The following is a 15,888-nucleotide window of genomic DNA, read 5'->3' as shown; positions in this document are numbered from 1 at the left end:
AAAAAATTGCATCTTGGTTTATGAAAATTAGGTGGAAATCCATCATAGTCATTGATCATCTGTGTGAGCACAATTAGAAGTTGTCTTATGCTAAAATTTGTCAGGCTTTGAGTTGCAGCTATTGAAACTTGATTGCTAGATCAAAGATATGTCTATGATGAGACTTCTGTTTCCCATGAGGTTTTTCAAAATTGTGATCAAGTCAGCCCTTAAACCTCCTCTTTGATATGCTAAGGAGGTTGAGCTCCTGGTCTCTCTTGGTACAAAGCACGTTTTCCAAACCTTTAGTCATTCTGTGCTTTTCTGAATATCCTCTGATTTTTCAACATTCTATCTAAATTGAATTTTATATAGTATTCCAGTAGCAAATGCAAAAGTGAAAAACACAGGAGTAATGCTGCCTTTCTAGACAATAAGTTATTTATGCAAACAGGGTATTATTTAGCTTTTTGGCCTTAATCTACCAGTTCTCACTGCTCCACAGTGCCTTAGCATCTCTCTATCGCTAAAGGCATTCCACTAGCATTTCTACATCCTGCCTCTCAGTTGCAGTTCTGCAATTTCTCACATAAACTGCTGTGTCAGTGGCTCCAGAGCCTCACTATTTCCCCTTTGTTCTCATGCTGGTTTTCGTGGTGTTTTATTCTCATGATATTAAACCTGCAAACACATTTTTGTTGCAGAAGGTACCCATGGGATGCAATTCTCTCTGGTATGAGATCCACCCCTCTTCCCCTTTTTGCTACTTCTTCCTTGTAGCTTTTGGTTTATATTAGGTGACCTAGTAACATGCATGTATGAGCTTAAAAAACAACCACCCATGCAGCACTTGCACTGATCAAAGTACATTCCAATTAGTACTGTAACCAGGAACAATCTCTAGGGAGTTGAGATGTTCACGAAAAACACACTGTTGCTATGGGAAAAGTATGATGAAGCAATCACTGCTGTACCAGAAAGGATACCCAAGGAAGGAAACTCACCTGGGGACTCCACCACTTCTCTTTGCATAAGGCCACTCTGGATAGTTTCCCCTTTTTTCCCACTCTTTCCCCTTTAGTTCTTATTTTTCTCCAAAAGTAACTTTCACTGTTAAAGATGATGTATGCTCTCCACTACAGTCTTTATGCATGTGAACCTGTCTCAGTATGACTTGTGCAGCACTGATTTTTAGGATAGGAAGATTATGTTTGTAACCTCACATTTAACAGTGCTGAAATACATTTCTCTATCTATTCTCAGTTTGCCACACCGTTCGGTATCAGCAAATCTCGTTGAAAAAATCCTATTTTGGGAAATTATCATGATGGATAGATACAACAAAACAGCTTCTGACAAGGTTTGTCTGATAAAGCTGCTATTCAAGGTTTTCACTAATCTAGATAATTCAGGAGCAGGTAGACCACAAGCTGAACAGGTTTTCATGAGGCTAAAATCACAAAGAACAGAAAGCCTTAGCCTAGGCTATATCAAACAGAAGTATAAGTAATGATGTTACTATGTAGTCCTTCTTCTCTACTTAGTATGCATCATGTAGAGGAGACATGCTTAGATGTGGGTAGTGCACCTTAAGAAGTATTTTTACAAACAAGAGGAGATCCAGATGAGAGACCAATATCTATGAAATAAATTGTAGGAGCAAAACGTTAATAATCTGGTTTGCTTAGCATACAAAAAAGAAGACTAAAAGAGGAGATAACATGGCATGGCAATATAAGAACAGTCTCTAAATACCTCAGAGACAGTGACTAATTACAGGGAATAATTTGGTTTTGATGCCTGTGGTGAAGTTGATAAGAAAACTGAGCTTAAACTGCATCAGAAAAAAAAAAAAAAAAAAAAAAAAAAAAAGGAATAAAGCAATTTTTAGAGCTTTTAAATCACCTTCTTTCTAATAATAATAGTGAAGCACAAAAATGGATAGAAGGTGGAAATACTGGGAACTACATCACTGGACTCCTCACTGAATGTCCTAAGTCTCTGACATCTGTCAGAAACAAGATAGTGCTCTGTTGCTGACCTTACTGTGGAGTATCAGAAGAGAAAATGTTTACCACTATCAAGTAATTCTAAGAACTCCTTTAGACTGCTTTCTGTGGATTTGGCAGAGGGAGCTCAGAGAAAGAGCAGTATCAAGTCGACAGACTATGTTCCCTCTTCCATGTTAGCCTTTGGAGCAGATCTAAGACAGAAAACAAACACATCTCCTGCTCTGTCTCAAATAAATGTATCATCCCTTCCCCTCCTTATTTCTAAAAAATGGGTCACCCACAAGTCACTTCAATAAGAATTATGCTGACAATACTTACTTTCATCTTCAATGTACCCCTTCCAGTCAAATGGAGTCACTGTTATATTAACCAATGTACCATTTTCACCTATGGTGCTGTTTAGCTGGGAAGTAATGTTTGTATCCAAAGTAAAATTTTCTGGAGGCCACTGCAGGCATTTATTCCTCAAATTGCCCATGAACAGCTGCAGCCCTATTAGTGCAAATACACTCAGACAAAACACAGTCAGGATCATTACATCCGACAGCTTCTTCACAGACTGAATTAGGGCTCCCACGATAGTCTTCAAGCCTGCAAATGTAAAGCAATTTTTATTCTGATGTTCAAAACTTTTTTAGAGCTTAAAAATGATAGTGTCTCTCAGTAAAGTTACAGATTTCATGCAGAAGCCCAAATAAATGACTGTAATATCTGTGAAATAACATCTTTGTGAAGAGCTTGTTCACTTGTGAAAATGAATAAAGAGTTGAAATTTATGTCCATTTGAAACTGTGAATGAAATGGGTTGCATTTATTTCAAAACACTTGTTTTAATGCTAAAACAAGTTACTTTTTTATTATTATTATTATTATTATTATTATTCATGCTGTACATAGATCTCCCATAAATGTGGGTTTGGTTTTGTTTGGTTTTTTTTTTGTCAATACCTCTTGCCCCAAACCTTTGCTACTATCAGTTTTATAACATAGTAGATTTAGAAGACAGTAGTAAAAACAACAAGAAAGAGGATTCAAATTTAATGCTATAAAACTGGAGATGGTTTGGAAAATTAGAATTTTAAGATAATAAATCCCCCATGCAATGCCCATGCTATTCTTTATTATCTTATTCCTTCATCTTCTTACTAAGTCAACATTTCAAACAGTTTTATTTTTTAGACACAAATATTCACAATAAATACCACATAACATCATGTAGGTAAGATACACATGGGTAAGAAAACTTCAGGGTTGTTGATATTCGTTGAATGTGGAGAAGAAAGCTTGACATCATATGATGCAAACCACACACACTGTGTACTGCAATGTCTCATGCAAGGATATGTTAAACTCAAAGGCTGATTTCAGAAGGAAGGAGCTCATGTTAAAAGCAGTGAATCAGAGATTTTAGTGAATTCTAATATCTTCTGATTCCTGCTTTTCTTGTGGTGAGAAATAAGATTTATGTTTAAAAAATATGAATTCCATTTCAGTGAATTAAAGTCAGCCTCAGTGTTTAACCTAGCTCTCACCTGGAATGACTGATATTGTTTTCAAAGCTCGGAGAACTCTGAATGTTCTCAACGCTGAGACATTGCCCAGGTCCACAAACTCTGTCACATATCTGTAATAGGGGAGTTCACACACAAACACAATGACAGGATAAAAAGGAACAGTTGGGAGGTACAAGGGGCCTAACACCTTACACCAGTTACTTCTTACCTGGGATTACAGAAATAGTTTTCAAAGCTCTCAATACTCTGAAAGTTCGAAGAGCTGAAACATTGCCTAGGTTTACAAATTCTGTTACATACCTGTAGGATTAAATCACAGTTATTCAGAATTTAGGCAAAGTTTATGCTACTTACTTGGGTCTTTCATCAAGACCACTTTGGCGTTTTTAGCAAAAGATTAAATAGCAACAGTCAGAGGTTTACCTTTCACTGCAGTTTGCCTTGCATTAATATATGCTTTCAGAGGCTTCAGTTAAATTAAATGTCTCTGAAGTGAATCGCAGTGATCTAACTTTGAAAGCCTAAAATTTATCTAGACTAGATTGGTAAGTTTGGAGAATGAAGTCAAAGGGATGCTCCTTTTCTGCTCAGAGGAAAAAATGTAGGACATGAAATTAGCCTCTCTAATACTAGCTGTGGTAACGGCTTCTGCAGTATTTATATTTACATCAAAATATGCATATCGGAATGTGAGAATTGTTTTAGACAGAAGTAAATCTGTACAGGAATTTCCAGTTAGCAAAATTGATATGTATTGATACTAATTTCATGCCCTTTTTGCCCTTTACTCTCAAAGAAAAAGCAAAAAACGAAAACTTACGCAAAGGTAATGACAGTGAAATCAAGCCAGTTCCATGGATCTCGAAGAAATGTAAAATCTTCTAAGCAAAAGCCCCTTGCAATGATTTTGATGAGTGACTCAAATGTGTAAATTCCAGTGAACGTATACCTGCAAGACACAGGCAGTGAGTTTTTTATTTCAAAACCAGGAAGGAAATACAGCAAATAAGCATTTTCTTCTAAAATGCATTATATTCGTCATATATACCTCTGCATTCACTTGCATTATTTGTGACATACTGTTGAAGTATGGCAGTCCTGATCTTGTGCATAAACCAAAAGAAAGAAATCCATCAAATAAATGATGCATATAAAAGATTTATTGTGGACAGTCAGTTTAAAAGTATACAGCACTGGCTTCATAACTGTTAAACAAGAAAGTTGTGAGCATAAATTACTGCATGCTCTCTTAATCAGTATTATCTGAAACATCTTGTACTAACTCTAAAAAGGGAGGAAATTTGGGCATTTTTATTTTAGGAATATTCTTACTTGTATGCAGTCCTTAACTGACACATGCCAATAAATATCTGTGGTTCACCATAAAGGAGGGATACGCAAAAACATTGAGTGGGTGCTAAACTACGAGCATAAAACTAGTGGTATCTCAGTAGACTACTATTGGTAAACAGTGTTAATTTTTTTTTCTACCTAATCATTCTACTAGAAAGAGATTAAAAAAATTATTCACCATTTCGACATAATTGAGACATGAAATACTAGTAACATCTCATCATAGTTCCTGCCAGCTCATATGACTGCATGCTGCCTCCTAGACGAACAGTCCAAAGATATCTTTAAATAACATATGCAACTTACTCTACATTCTTTGTCCAATCTGGAGGGTTACTCATTGTCATAAATACACAGTTGGTCAAAATAGTGCACATGATAAGCATGCTGAATAATGTAGATATAGTTAAGGAAAATACAATAATAATTCATACAATATCCTATCAGACATATCCAAAACCAACCAAAACCAAAGCAACTTGCAGAAAACTACTGTCCCAATTAAGTACCTGACATGAATGAATAAGTGTTAGTCTTTTACCTTTACGGTTTTGGTACTAAACTCAGCAGCTGGCATATGTAAGATAAAAAAAAGTTTATCCTAGTTTCCATGAGTCAGAGCTGTAGAGAAAGTACATGCTACCCCAGCACAGCCAGTCTGTCAAAAACTTAAACCACAGAATACAGTTTTTAATTACTGAAATGACTGTATTCCATGTGCTTCAGTCAGTGAAACAGAAATCCATAGAGAGTTCACAAATTAAGGTGAATCATTTTCCAGTATTATTTTGGGCCTGATTCAAAACACATTAGCAGCAAAAGAGGTATATCTTGTTCTATCAGTGCTATAATTTGAAAATGGTTAAAAAATACCTTGTGGTCCATTGCTTGAAAAGCATGAAAAACTGGTGAAGATTAGAATGAAAAGTAGTTTTTATTTAGAATTCCAATAAGGAAAAACTAGGTATTCTGAGACTACCAAACCCAGACTAACACCTCAGAGGTGCTTGTGGTGGAGATGTGCAGCTGTCCACTGGGACGTCATTACATCCAAGGTGATGTTTTTTTTTTCCTGTAAACAGTGCTGTCCTTCCCTTTTCATGGCAATAACGTAAACTAATTTATTCAAATATTTAGAAATACTAAAGTAACCAAACCAGACCAAAATTTGACCCAAAATGGCCACATGATGGCAGCAAAAAATAAGAATGACTTCGCCTTCATGGTAAATTGTTAACTAATATTTCCTCTAGCCATCTCTCTAAATAATGTGCTCTTTAAAAAAGATTGTATCAACAGGACTGGCAAAGAAGCTACCTTAAACTGAAGAAAGCCATTTACAGATAAGCCTTTATGTAAAAAGATAAGCCTTTATGTAAAAGATACATTTACAGATAAGCCTTTATGTGAAAGAAATACATTTTAAAAAGTTTTGTTTGTTTGTTTGTTTGTTTAAAGGCATTTTATTGTTTGGGGTATATTTTTCTGCCAAACTCAAAACTTTCACTCTAGTTGAAGAAGGAATAGAATAAATAAAATTTCAGCATAAACTGTGCAGAAAGTTGTCTAATTAACATCATTGCTTATAGCTGCTGAGCAATCTTCTCAAATAAGCATTCAAATCACAGGGGAGGTTTTAGCTGCCTGATTCTCATAGTTAGGTAGGTGAATTTTGTCTAAATGCCTGACCAAGTAGGGAATATTGTGATATCTTTCATTAAGTGACTTAACTCATATTGAAGATCATGTTGTTATATAAGCTCTGAACAGAAGAAACTGTTGTTCAGTGGCTTAGAATAAATGATTAAAATGCCTTAAAATGCTTATCCTCACAGTCCACAGACATCTCTAAAGAGTCTAACAATAAAACTGGGAAAGTCCTTTAAATAAGGAGAAAGTAGCTGAAAAACTTGGGATGCCTGTCTGCAAATTCAGTAGTCTCATAAAACAGTTAAAGAAGTTGAAATGTACTCTTAGGAGAGCTGAGGATTCCTCAAACAACATGGAACCTATGCACCTAGTCTTATGTTTAAGACAAAAAGGACATTGAGACTCTTGAACTTGTCTAGAGAAGAGCAACGAGGCTGGTGAGAGGCCTCAAGCACAAGCCCTACGAGGAGAGGCTGAGAGAGCTGAGATTGTTTAGCCTGGAGAAGAGAAGGCTCATGGGAGACCTTATTGCTGTCTACAACTACCTGAAGGGTGGTTCTAGCCAGGACAAGGGGGTCTCTTCTCTCAAGCAATCAGCACCAGAACAAGAGGACACAGTCTCAAGCTGTGCCAGGGGACATTTAGGCTCGAGGTGAGGAGAAAGTTCTTCACAAAGAGAGTTGTTAGCTTTTGGAATGGGCTGCCCAGGGAGGTGGTGGATTCACCACCCCTGGAGGTGTTCAAGAGGGGATTGGGTGTGTCATTTGGTGCCATGGCTTTGTAGTCATGAGGTGTTGGGTGACAGGTTGGACTTGATGATCTTTGACGTCTTTTCCAACCTTGTTGATTCTATGATTCTATGATCCATGAGGAAATCCCCTTGCACTGAGGGGTAGAAGAGGAGGCAGGAGCTCTGCCATTTTCTGCTGGTCTTGAGGATGGGCTCAGAAGGACCCCAAAATGAAATATAAACATACCGAACTAGTAATTACTCAGCAAGCTGCATAATCATTGCTTGCAAAACTCAGAGGTATTCTGGAACTGTGAGCACAAACTGCCCTTTTTTTTTCCCAAGATACAATTACTTTGTGAATAGACTTCATAGTGCAAAAAAGTCTGGGATGCAAAAGCTTTCAGTGTTAAATCTGTAGAAATATTTCTGAAAATTTGATCAAAATAGATTCTGAAATCTGTCTGCAGATTTATACAGAAGTACTGAAATTCAATGGAGTAGTTAAAATGCATCTATTATTTTCTAGTATTTAAAAAAACCTTTATAAAGTCTTCAGCTGTAAAACTAAAAATAATATTAACAGCCTACAAAACCGTTTATTAACAACAAAATAGAGGGAGTTAGGAGATTTCTCAATTCCAATGTGTATAATTTTGAACAAATATTGTAAAAGGATATGAATGTACCAAAATTTTAATAGCTATTTTTCTGAGAGGATTGAAGGGAGTTAAAATGTAGAGGGCAGAGGTGGCACTGAATCGGAAGATTGCCTTCCCTTTATTCAATACTATAAAGGTCTGAAAGAGAAAGAAAAGACATTTTACATGTGCATTCACTGTCAAAGTTCATTTAAAAAATGTTCCCAGTAACCAATCACCAAAGTTGTAACTTTGTAAATAGATAATACATAAACCCCATGCCTTATTTCTTAAACAAAACTTAATTCCAGTACTTACCAGAGGTACTTGGCATCTGCAAATACAATTTTAAACATAGAACATTCAATTCATTAATGTTTTTACACTACTACTTCATTTAATAGCCTCACTATAGTAATGTGATATGTTTATATGATGTGTTTCTGGTGTAAAAAGATACGGAAGTGATTAAATAAAATTATAATTTTATTTATGTTTTACCAAAAAGGCTTCTCTCTTCCTGTTTGAAATACCATAAGCAGGGACATCCTACCTGTGAATGTTAATGATGTGTTGGTAAGGAAAATTCTTACAGAAACTGATTTAATAGACTACTCACTTGTTCATGTATTTTATTCTAGTCACATTCTCTGACTGCGTGAAGGAGAGAGGGAAATAGCAGTAACACATACCCATGATCAGGTAGATCCCTGAGAACTGTGGCCATCTGAATACACCTTACTGGAGGAGAAGAAGAGATACACCCCTGAAAACCTTCCTTTACAATTGTGGTTTTCAGGTGCGAAACTATTCCAGAACATACATATTCATTGCATTTAAATATTAACAGCTAAAGAGACTATCACATTTAGAGGGGAAAAAGGGGGAAAAAAGGCATGCAAGCCTTGCTTTAGAGAACTGTAGAAGGCTAAGACTCTGCAGTCTGAAAGCTTGTTTATTTTTCTCAAATAAATCTATGAGCCAAATATAAATGGTATGAGAGCAAACCCTACAAACATTGCTTTGTTTCCACTGTAGTCAATCATTGTTGTAACTGCATGGAAAATGTGGATGGCAGGTCTTTCTGTGGCACTAAAGTGCTCTTCAACTGCAAGATCAGTCAAAAAAGAATGAAAAACACTGCAGAAGGAAGCTCAGTAACTCAGAAAAAAGTTACATGCAGTGGAAGTGATGATTCAAGGATGGTAGCCTAAATTTGAATTGAATTAAAGGTATTGAAGAATCTGCCCCAAAGAAACACTCCAAATTGCATATTTCATAAATAAGCTATGATAAATTCTACTTTGCTGTTGTTGCATTGCTGATAAAGTGAACTATAAATTAGAACACCAGCAGAAGTGGAGGAAAGGGTATGTTGGTCTCTTCTATTGTCCATGACATCAAGCATTGATTCAAGACTGTAAGCAAGGCTGTTTCTAGGAAGGCTGGCAGACAGATGATATATGTCAAGGAAGTTTTAGAAGGCCAGTGCTTCAGACTGCTTAGACGTGGGAAATTTAGCGTATACATAACATGAAGTACTTGAATACAAATCTAGGAGCACCCAGCACCTCATCTGAGATGAGGATTTCCACCAGTCTGTGACAGATATCAATGAACTGGAGGGGAAACAGGATAAAGCCCTGAGGAAAAGCTGTCCCAATCCCAACTCGCATGTTGGCCTCTTCCCTGAGCTGTCTCTCCATCATAGCTTTACATGATACACCTTCATATGCAGGCTAACCCTCTTAAAAGAAATTAATGGTGAGACTTTATGTTGTATTGAGTACAAACTCAGGACATGTAGGAATGGCATAATGGTAAACAAGATATTTGATTGCCCTTCTTCTGCACAGAAATGAAGATACTGCATACAAAACTGAGGACGGTGGGCTAAAGCCTGAGCTAATGTTTCAAAATTCACACTTCCAGTTATGGATTACAAATAATAATAACCTTCAAAGCATAGCTGCAGATGACTTGGCCATAAATGAAGCTTTCATTTTAAATACTGAAGCATCCAAACAGATGAATGATTTTTTTGGCACAACATTTTAAAGCCTCACACTCCAAGTAGGAAGGTGAGTTTCCCCTGCCAGGTCTGTCTCCAGCCTCAGGACTCACAGCTCAGAAGCCTTCAGCACACACTATTGGCTTTTGTAGCTATGAGGCAGTCGACAAAATGGATTAAAAATTGCACTCCCTACTAACTTTGTATCTAAGACTACACCACCTACATTTAGACAACCTACATTTTTTAAAAAAGATCTTTGAACACAAGCATATTAAACAAACATCTCTTTTCTAACATGCCTTATGGAAAAACCCAGCATGCTGGCACAGCTCCAGGTTGAGTTGGAAGCTGCTGCTATTTTAGCTGTTCTACTTTCTGCTGCCCTGCATAAGCAGAATCAACAAGACATAAATTCCCTACCTCAGTTTTAATTTTTCACTCGACTAGGGCCTTCTGAATGACTTTGTTGGTCCTCTGACCCCCTGTGACCCACAACACCCCCTACCTTTAAACCTGCACTAAAACTATCATTTCTCTGAAGAAATAGAGTTAATAGCTGATATTCAATCCCTGTGTAAGCTTCTCTCCCTAGTAAGCCTACTGTATCTCATTCTAGTTTCAACCCAGATGAAAGCCAATGTGTAGGCAGTGTGGATGAAGTATTGTACCCAAAGCTGTCAAGACAAAGTAGATATACATTGAGAAAAGCTAAATAAATTCCAAACAAATTATAAGATTAGTGTTCATATCTGAAGGATTATGCATACTTTTCAGGGCTTAGGTTTTATGAAGTTCTTTAATCACTTTATAAAGGCAGGAAACCTGAAAGTATCTGAGTGTGAATATAAATTCAAAGAACTCTCTAAAGTCCCTGCTTTGCTGCTTTTGCATCTATAACCTGGATTTCAGTCTTTAACTTCAGCCATATTTGCTATAAACCTAGAAACATTGTTAGCAGGTCAAAGAAGGATGAGGAGTATTTTGAGAAAATGCAGCTCAGACAGAAGAAGAGTCCAGATTGAGCAAAGATATGGTCTCTGAGAACCTCATGGGGCACAGAGTTCCCAAAACCTTATTTCTCTCCTTTCTCCCAGTTAGCTTTAAACATAGTTTATGGAGAGATACATTTATCAGGCTGACTGCTGCTCTATTGCATTTTCACTTCCTACAGTGAAACACCATCTAAAATCTCACAGGACTTTCTGAAAGGCATGAGGTGACACGTTGTTGAGCTGGGTCCTTAGCTTCTTGGGGAAGGTCCAGGGGCAGCTAGAACAGGACACTAAGTAGCATACTGGAAGTTGGCATTTCTTTTTATTGTGGTCATCTTTAAAACTGTTTTCTAGCAAGACCTTCATTTTTTATTTGCTACAACACTTCCTGTAAAAATTCTTCCACTTACAGCTATCAAAAATATCTAAAACCACTAGTGCATTCACCTTTTCTGATGTAATGAAATTAAATAAAGCAATTTAAAAGAATCTTTTTGTTTCTGCAACCCAAATTGAATCTGAGAATCAAAGGCGCTAGCAGTTTATCAGATTAGGGTCTGATTTTATCAAGAGCCAGGACAAAGGTAAGCACCTTTTCTAAGAGACATAATTCTACATTCTTCTGGCAAGAGGCATGGAGTGGCAATCAGCAATGCTCTAGTAAAACCCATCTAGTTCCACCTATTCTTCCCATCCTCTTTAATGTAGCAGCCTACAGTCAAGAGAAAAATAGCCATCCCTTAAAGTATGACAAACCAAGTGAATGAGACTGTGATGCATGCCTGCAGGTCAGAAATTTAGAGGATTGCAACTGAGCCTTTCTCTAAAGACAGTAATATGAACCTCATTGACCATTTGTGATAGCAGATTGAGCATGAACAGGCAGTCAATATTATACTGGGAACAGAGTGATTTGGGTTTACACAGAAATGGTACACTATAAATGTGTCAAGTCCAAGTTGATTTTTACTCATATATAGCTTAAAAAAAAAAAAAGGCATTGCAGCCATTTAGGAGTGGGGTGGCATTACCAGCCATCACAGTCAACAGCATTTCATTATAATACAATATAAGAAAAGGTACTGTATTATATTATAATAAAATAATTATGTTCCAAGGGTACAGTTTGCTGACATTCAGGTTATCTGTGACACAGTAGAAACTGATAACACTATCAGGTGTATAAATTTGCTGTAGCAGGCTGTTGAGCATGCATATTTGTTGTAGGTTTTGCATAGGAACACAGTTACAAACCCACAAAATTAGCACGTTGCTTTTTGTGTTTCTCCTAACAGGTTTACCCATGGCTCTTTTCATCTCAGGGCCACCTCGTGCCCAAATGAAGGTGCTTACACCAGCTCAATACTTCTGTTTATTCCTAGTTTATTCTGTATTCAGCTGTATCCGATCATGATGTGCACAAACCTATTGCTTGGAAACAAGTCCCAGGGATGAAATATAAAACACTCTAGATGGTGTTTCAACATTCAATGCATGCAAAAAAAAATACAGTGAAGATGTTTAATCTTGCTAAAAATAGAAAAAAAAACCCCAAACCTCAGCAAGTGGTATGCAATACGTGGATATAAGGCAAATGATGGATGATTTCATATGACCTGAAATTGGAATAAAAGAATATATTCCTAAAGTTCTTGTACAGGTTTCCTGGACAAACACCATGACCATGTTCATTAGTATAATTTGATTAGTCCTGTAGATAATAATTTTTATTCCCTATTTGAAAGTTTGGAAGCCAAACTAATATGTTTCCTATTGATAACTGAGGTATAGGTTATGCTGAGAGATCATCAGACCTGACTGATACAGTAAGTTTTCATCTCCTTCTGGAAAGGGACTGAAAGGGTCTTCTATTGCTAAGGGCTCTAGAAAGGTTCCTGTAGGTCATATCCATTTTGTATGTGTTTTCAGTGTAAGACACATAAGGCAGACTGATTTGACTATAAAGGTCCAGGATGAGCTGTGGGCAGGTAGGGATATAATGATATGTGATTTTGTATCATAAACAGACACAATTAGTACAGAACTCTACAAGGCCTGCTTTTATAGAAACACATCTTTTATCTTTCTAAAGCAGAACTGTGACTGAATAAATGTTCATAGACTGTGAATGGCAGATAAAGGCTCTTTCAGAGGCATCAAATAATAAAGATAAAAATATTGTTCTTTCACATAGTATTTTCACTCTTGTCAACACAGGACTCATAAATCACATGGAATTTAGTAAGATAAGACACCATTGAACATAGCACTTTGTGAAAATCAAAATAACTCCTGATTTGATATTTAGAGTTTTCATAATCACAGTATCTAATAATTAAAGTATCACCCAAGCTATCACTATTAACCATCAACCTTTTTTACTACATATGGGTTGTGCAGCAGAATGAAACTGAAAGGCTCCCAGGGCTGTCCAAGACCAGTTCCATCAGAAACTTTTAAATCCTTTTACACTGTCTTTATGTTACTTTCTGCTTATCTATGTGTTTCTCTATTGATTCTAAGTATTTCCTAAGAATTTGCTATCAGAATATTTCTGGGCACAAAACACGCTATGCATTGGTTCATGCCATCAGTTTTAAATCTGAAGAATCTTAGAGAAAATGTGACATGTTAGAGTACTCAGTTTCAATATATATTCACTATTTTTTAATTTATTTTTTTTTTAATTTCCAAAGTAAGCAGTCTATTATGTATACCTCTTTGTACAGGTATTGTATATTGGTTATAATCAAAGAAAACATTATGCTTCAGCTTTTATATAACTCTTCATTTGACACAGAATCAATTCTATACAAGGAATAAACTTTGATGTAAATTAAAAGCAAAGGAACAAAGGTTAATAACTCTTAAGGACAATGGCTTCTGTCCTGTGGTATAAAGGACAGTGGGCACTTTGCTAATGATTGAATAGAAGCCTAGATTTTTACACTGTTTATTGATACCTTTGTACATACATTGTGCAATCATATTGCACAATCAGTCATTACATTTATTGCCAATTTGATTAGTTTAATTCTAAAAATAAGATTACCACAAAATTCTTCCTTATGTGAAGCAGAAGGACCAGTCAGCCAATGGCACATGAGGGTAAAAGTGTCCCAAAAACTTACATTATCTAAATCAACATTTTTTAACTAAAACATATTAAATATTTAGTTATTAACTTTATGGAAAGCAGTATGTATATATATTGCCGGCATTGAACATTTTCTGCACCTAGGTTGCACACCTAGCCCATTCAGTAATGCTCTAGTGTTTCCACATTATTAAAATCACATTTTCCTACATGGTTGAAAATCAACAGACTGAAGTAACAAGCTCTGTGACCCACTGCACAAAAGTGAAATAAACATGGTAATGCACTGGCATATGACTAGGTCTGGTATTAGACTCACTTTTTTATTGATGTAATATGGGTCCATGTCTTCCAAGGGCTCAGACACCATTCCCGGAGGTATGTCGCCGTATATAAAGGGAAGTGTTTTTCCTGCCTCCAAATCACTGTTTGGCTTTGGCCCATTTTCATCATCGTCTTTACGATCTTGTTTAGAATTCTTAGCTTTTTCTGCAGCAATGCGCTGTTCAATAGCTGCAAGAGACTCTCTAGTGAAGTACTGGAAGCTGTCTGGTCCTGGTGGTACAAGCACTGGCTGCTCCATCTTTTCATCCTGCACATTTTAATTACCATTTATTCTTCTGCATAGGAAAATACTAAAAGAAAGCAGAAAATAAAATAGAAACAAACATGTTAAAGCAAACAAGATTTAAAATTTATTTTTAAATGCTTTCGTTTATGCTATGTTGGAATTTTTAAGTACATCATATTGAACATTATGCAATATAAACTGCAGTTTAATTGGTGAGCTGACCTTTGTAAGATGCACTTGTCTGGTTCGAATGCTAGTTGTATAAACTGCAATAATTTCTCAACTCTAGGACTGTCATGGTCTTTTACTACAAATAAGCAAAAGCAGGATACTTAAGAACAATCAGATACATTCTTTCCTCATAACTTTAATTGTCTTAAAATCACCTCACACTCCACTGGAGTCATTCAGGATTATATTGATAATTACAAATAATACAGTGCATCAGAGCTAAAGCAGAAACTTGCACTGAGTCCAACAAGACTATCAAAAAACAATCACTGTAGAATCAGAATTTCTATTAAAAGATTAAAATTCTCCTCTGCATTTCATGAGGTAGTAAAATAGCAGTTCCAAGTAAGTCTTTGTATGGGTAGTTATTCTAGATGATAAGAACCACCAGTGCTTATTTTTATTTGAATTTAACTGTTACTATATATCTGGTTCTTTATTCAACAGATATAACTGGGTAATTCTGGAAGTATTCTAGTATACATATTTATTTATATATTGCAACAGAGAAATTAAATTCAACCTGGAGAAAGAAAAGAAAAAAGAATTAAAAAGAGAAGTCCTGTTAAACATATAAATCTGTCTGCTTTGGTGCTGCTCAGTTTTCTGGTGGCAGCAGACATACAGATGAAATGCATATTTGGGCACACAATGGTCCTGAATGGGCCTGAAAATGAAGATACATTTGTCATCTCCACCCATTGCTGGGGTCCTTGAATAATAATCAGTCAGCCTTTCAGGAGACTTAAGGGTTAATGCAGAAATATAAATTACAAAGAAGAATATGAAAGATGGCTGGGGAAAAACATATTAAAACAGATAAAAGATAAACAGAAATTATGGAAAGAAGCTGAAAAAGAAGAGAAAAATTTAGAGCAAAAAATTGAAAGAAGAGACTGCAAGTGAGTATAGAAAGAGTTAAGGGAGAAAGTGAAGAATGTGACAGGAAAAAATAGGAAGACTAGAAGATTAGCAGTATAAAAATGCAGATGTGAAAACAAACAAACAAACAAAAAATACACAACATGAAAGAAACAGAATACCAGGAAAGGAGCAAGAAGGGAAGCAAACATAGATAGGGTTAAACTTTCTATTAAGGAAAAG

At 36.1% G+C, this 15,888-nt stretch overlaps 1 protein-coding gene across 8 annotated transcripts in view; it reads right to left on the bottom strand.

Annotated features, from left to right (window-relative positions):
- The window catches only part of LOC137441333 (sodium channel protein type 1 subunit alpha), an 87,916-nt gene that overhangs the window by 45,272 nt on the left and 26,756 nt on the right, over positions 1-15,888 (bottom strand). For 6 of the 8 annotated variants that reach the window (XM_068138698.1, XM_068138696.1, XM_068138702.1 and 3 more), the window contains 6 exons: positions 14,302-14,617; positions 7,921-8,038; positions 5,165-5,255; positions 4,326-4,454; positions 3,524-3,615; positions 2,310-2,582 (listed from right to left, as the gene is read on the bottom strand). In XM_068138698.1, the coding sequence (XP_067994799.1) occupies positions 2,310-2,582; positions 3,524-3,615; positions 4,326-4,454; positions 5,165-5,255; positions 7,921-8,038; positions 14,302-14,565 (967 nt within the window). In that variant the 5' untranslated portion in view covers positions 14,566-14,617. Of the gene's footprint in view, positions 1-2,309; positions 2,583-3,523; positions 3,616-3,713; positions 3,806-4,325; positions 4,455-5,164; positions 5,256-7,920; positions 8,039-14,301; positions 14,618-15,888 lie in introns of all 8 variants that reach the window. The other 2 variants (XM_068138701.1, XM_068138704.1) reach the window with 1 other exon arrangement.

This window comes from Melanerpes formicivorus, unplaced genomic scaffold (genome assembly GCF_026170545.1).
Source record: "Melanerpes formicivorus ecotype bairdi unplaced genomic scaffold, bMelFor1.0.p_v2 SCAF_5, whole genome shotgun sequence".
Classification (NCBI taxonomy): Eukaryota; Metazoa; Chordata; class Aves; order Piciformes; family Picidae; genus Melanerpes; species Melanerpes formicivorus.
The sequence above is the reverse complement of the archived record's forward strand: the minus strand, read 5'-3'. Positions and strand labels throughout refer to the sequence as shown.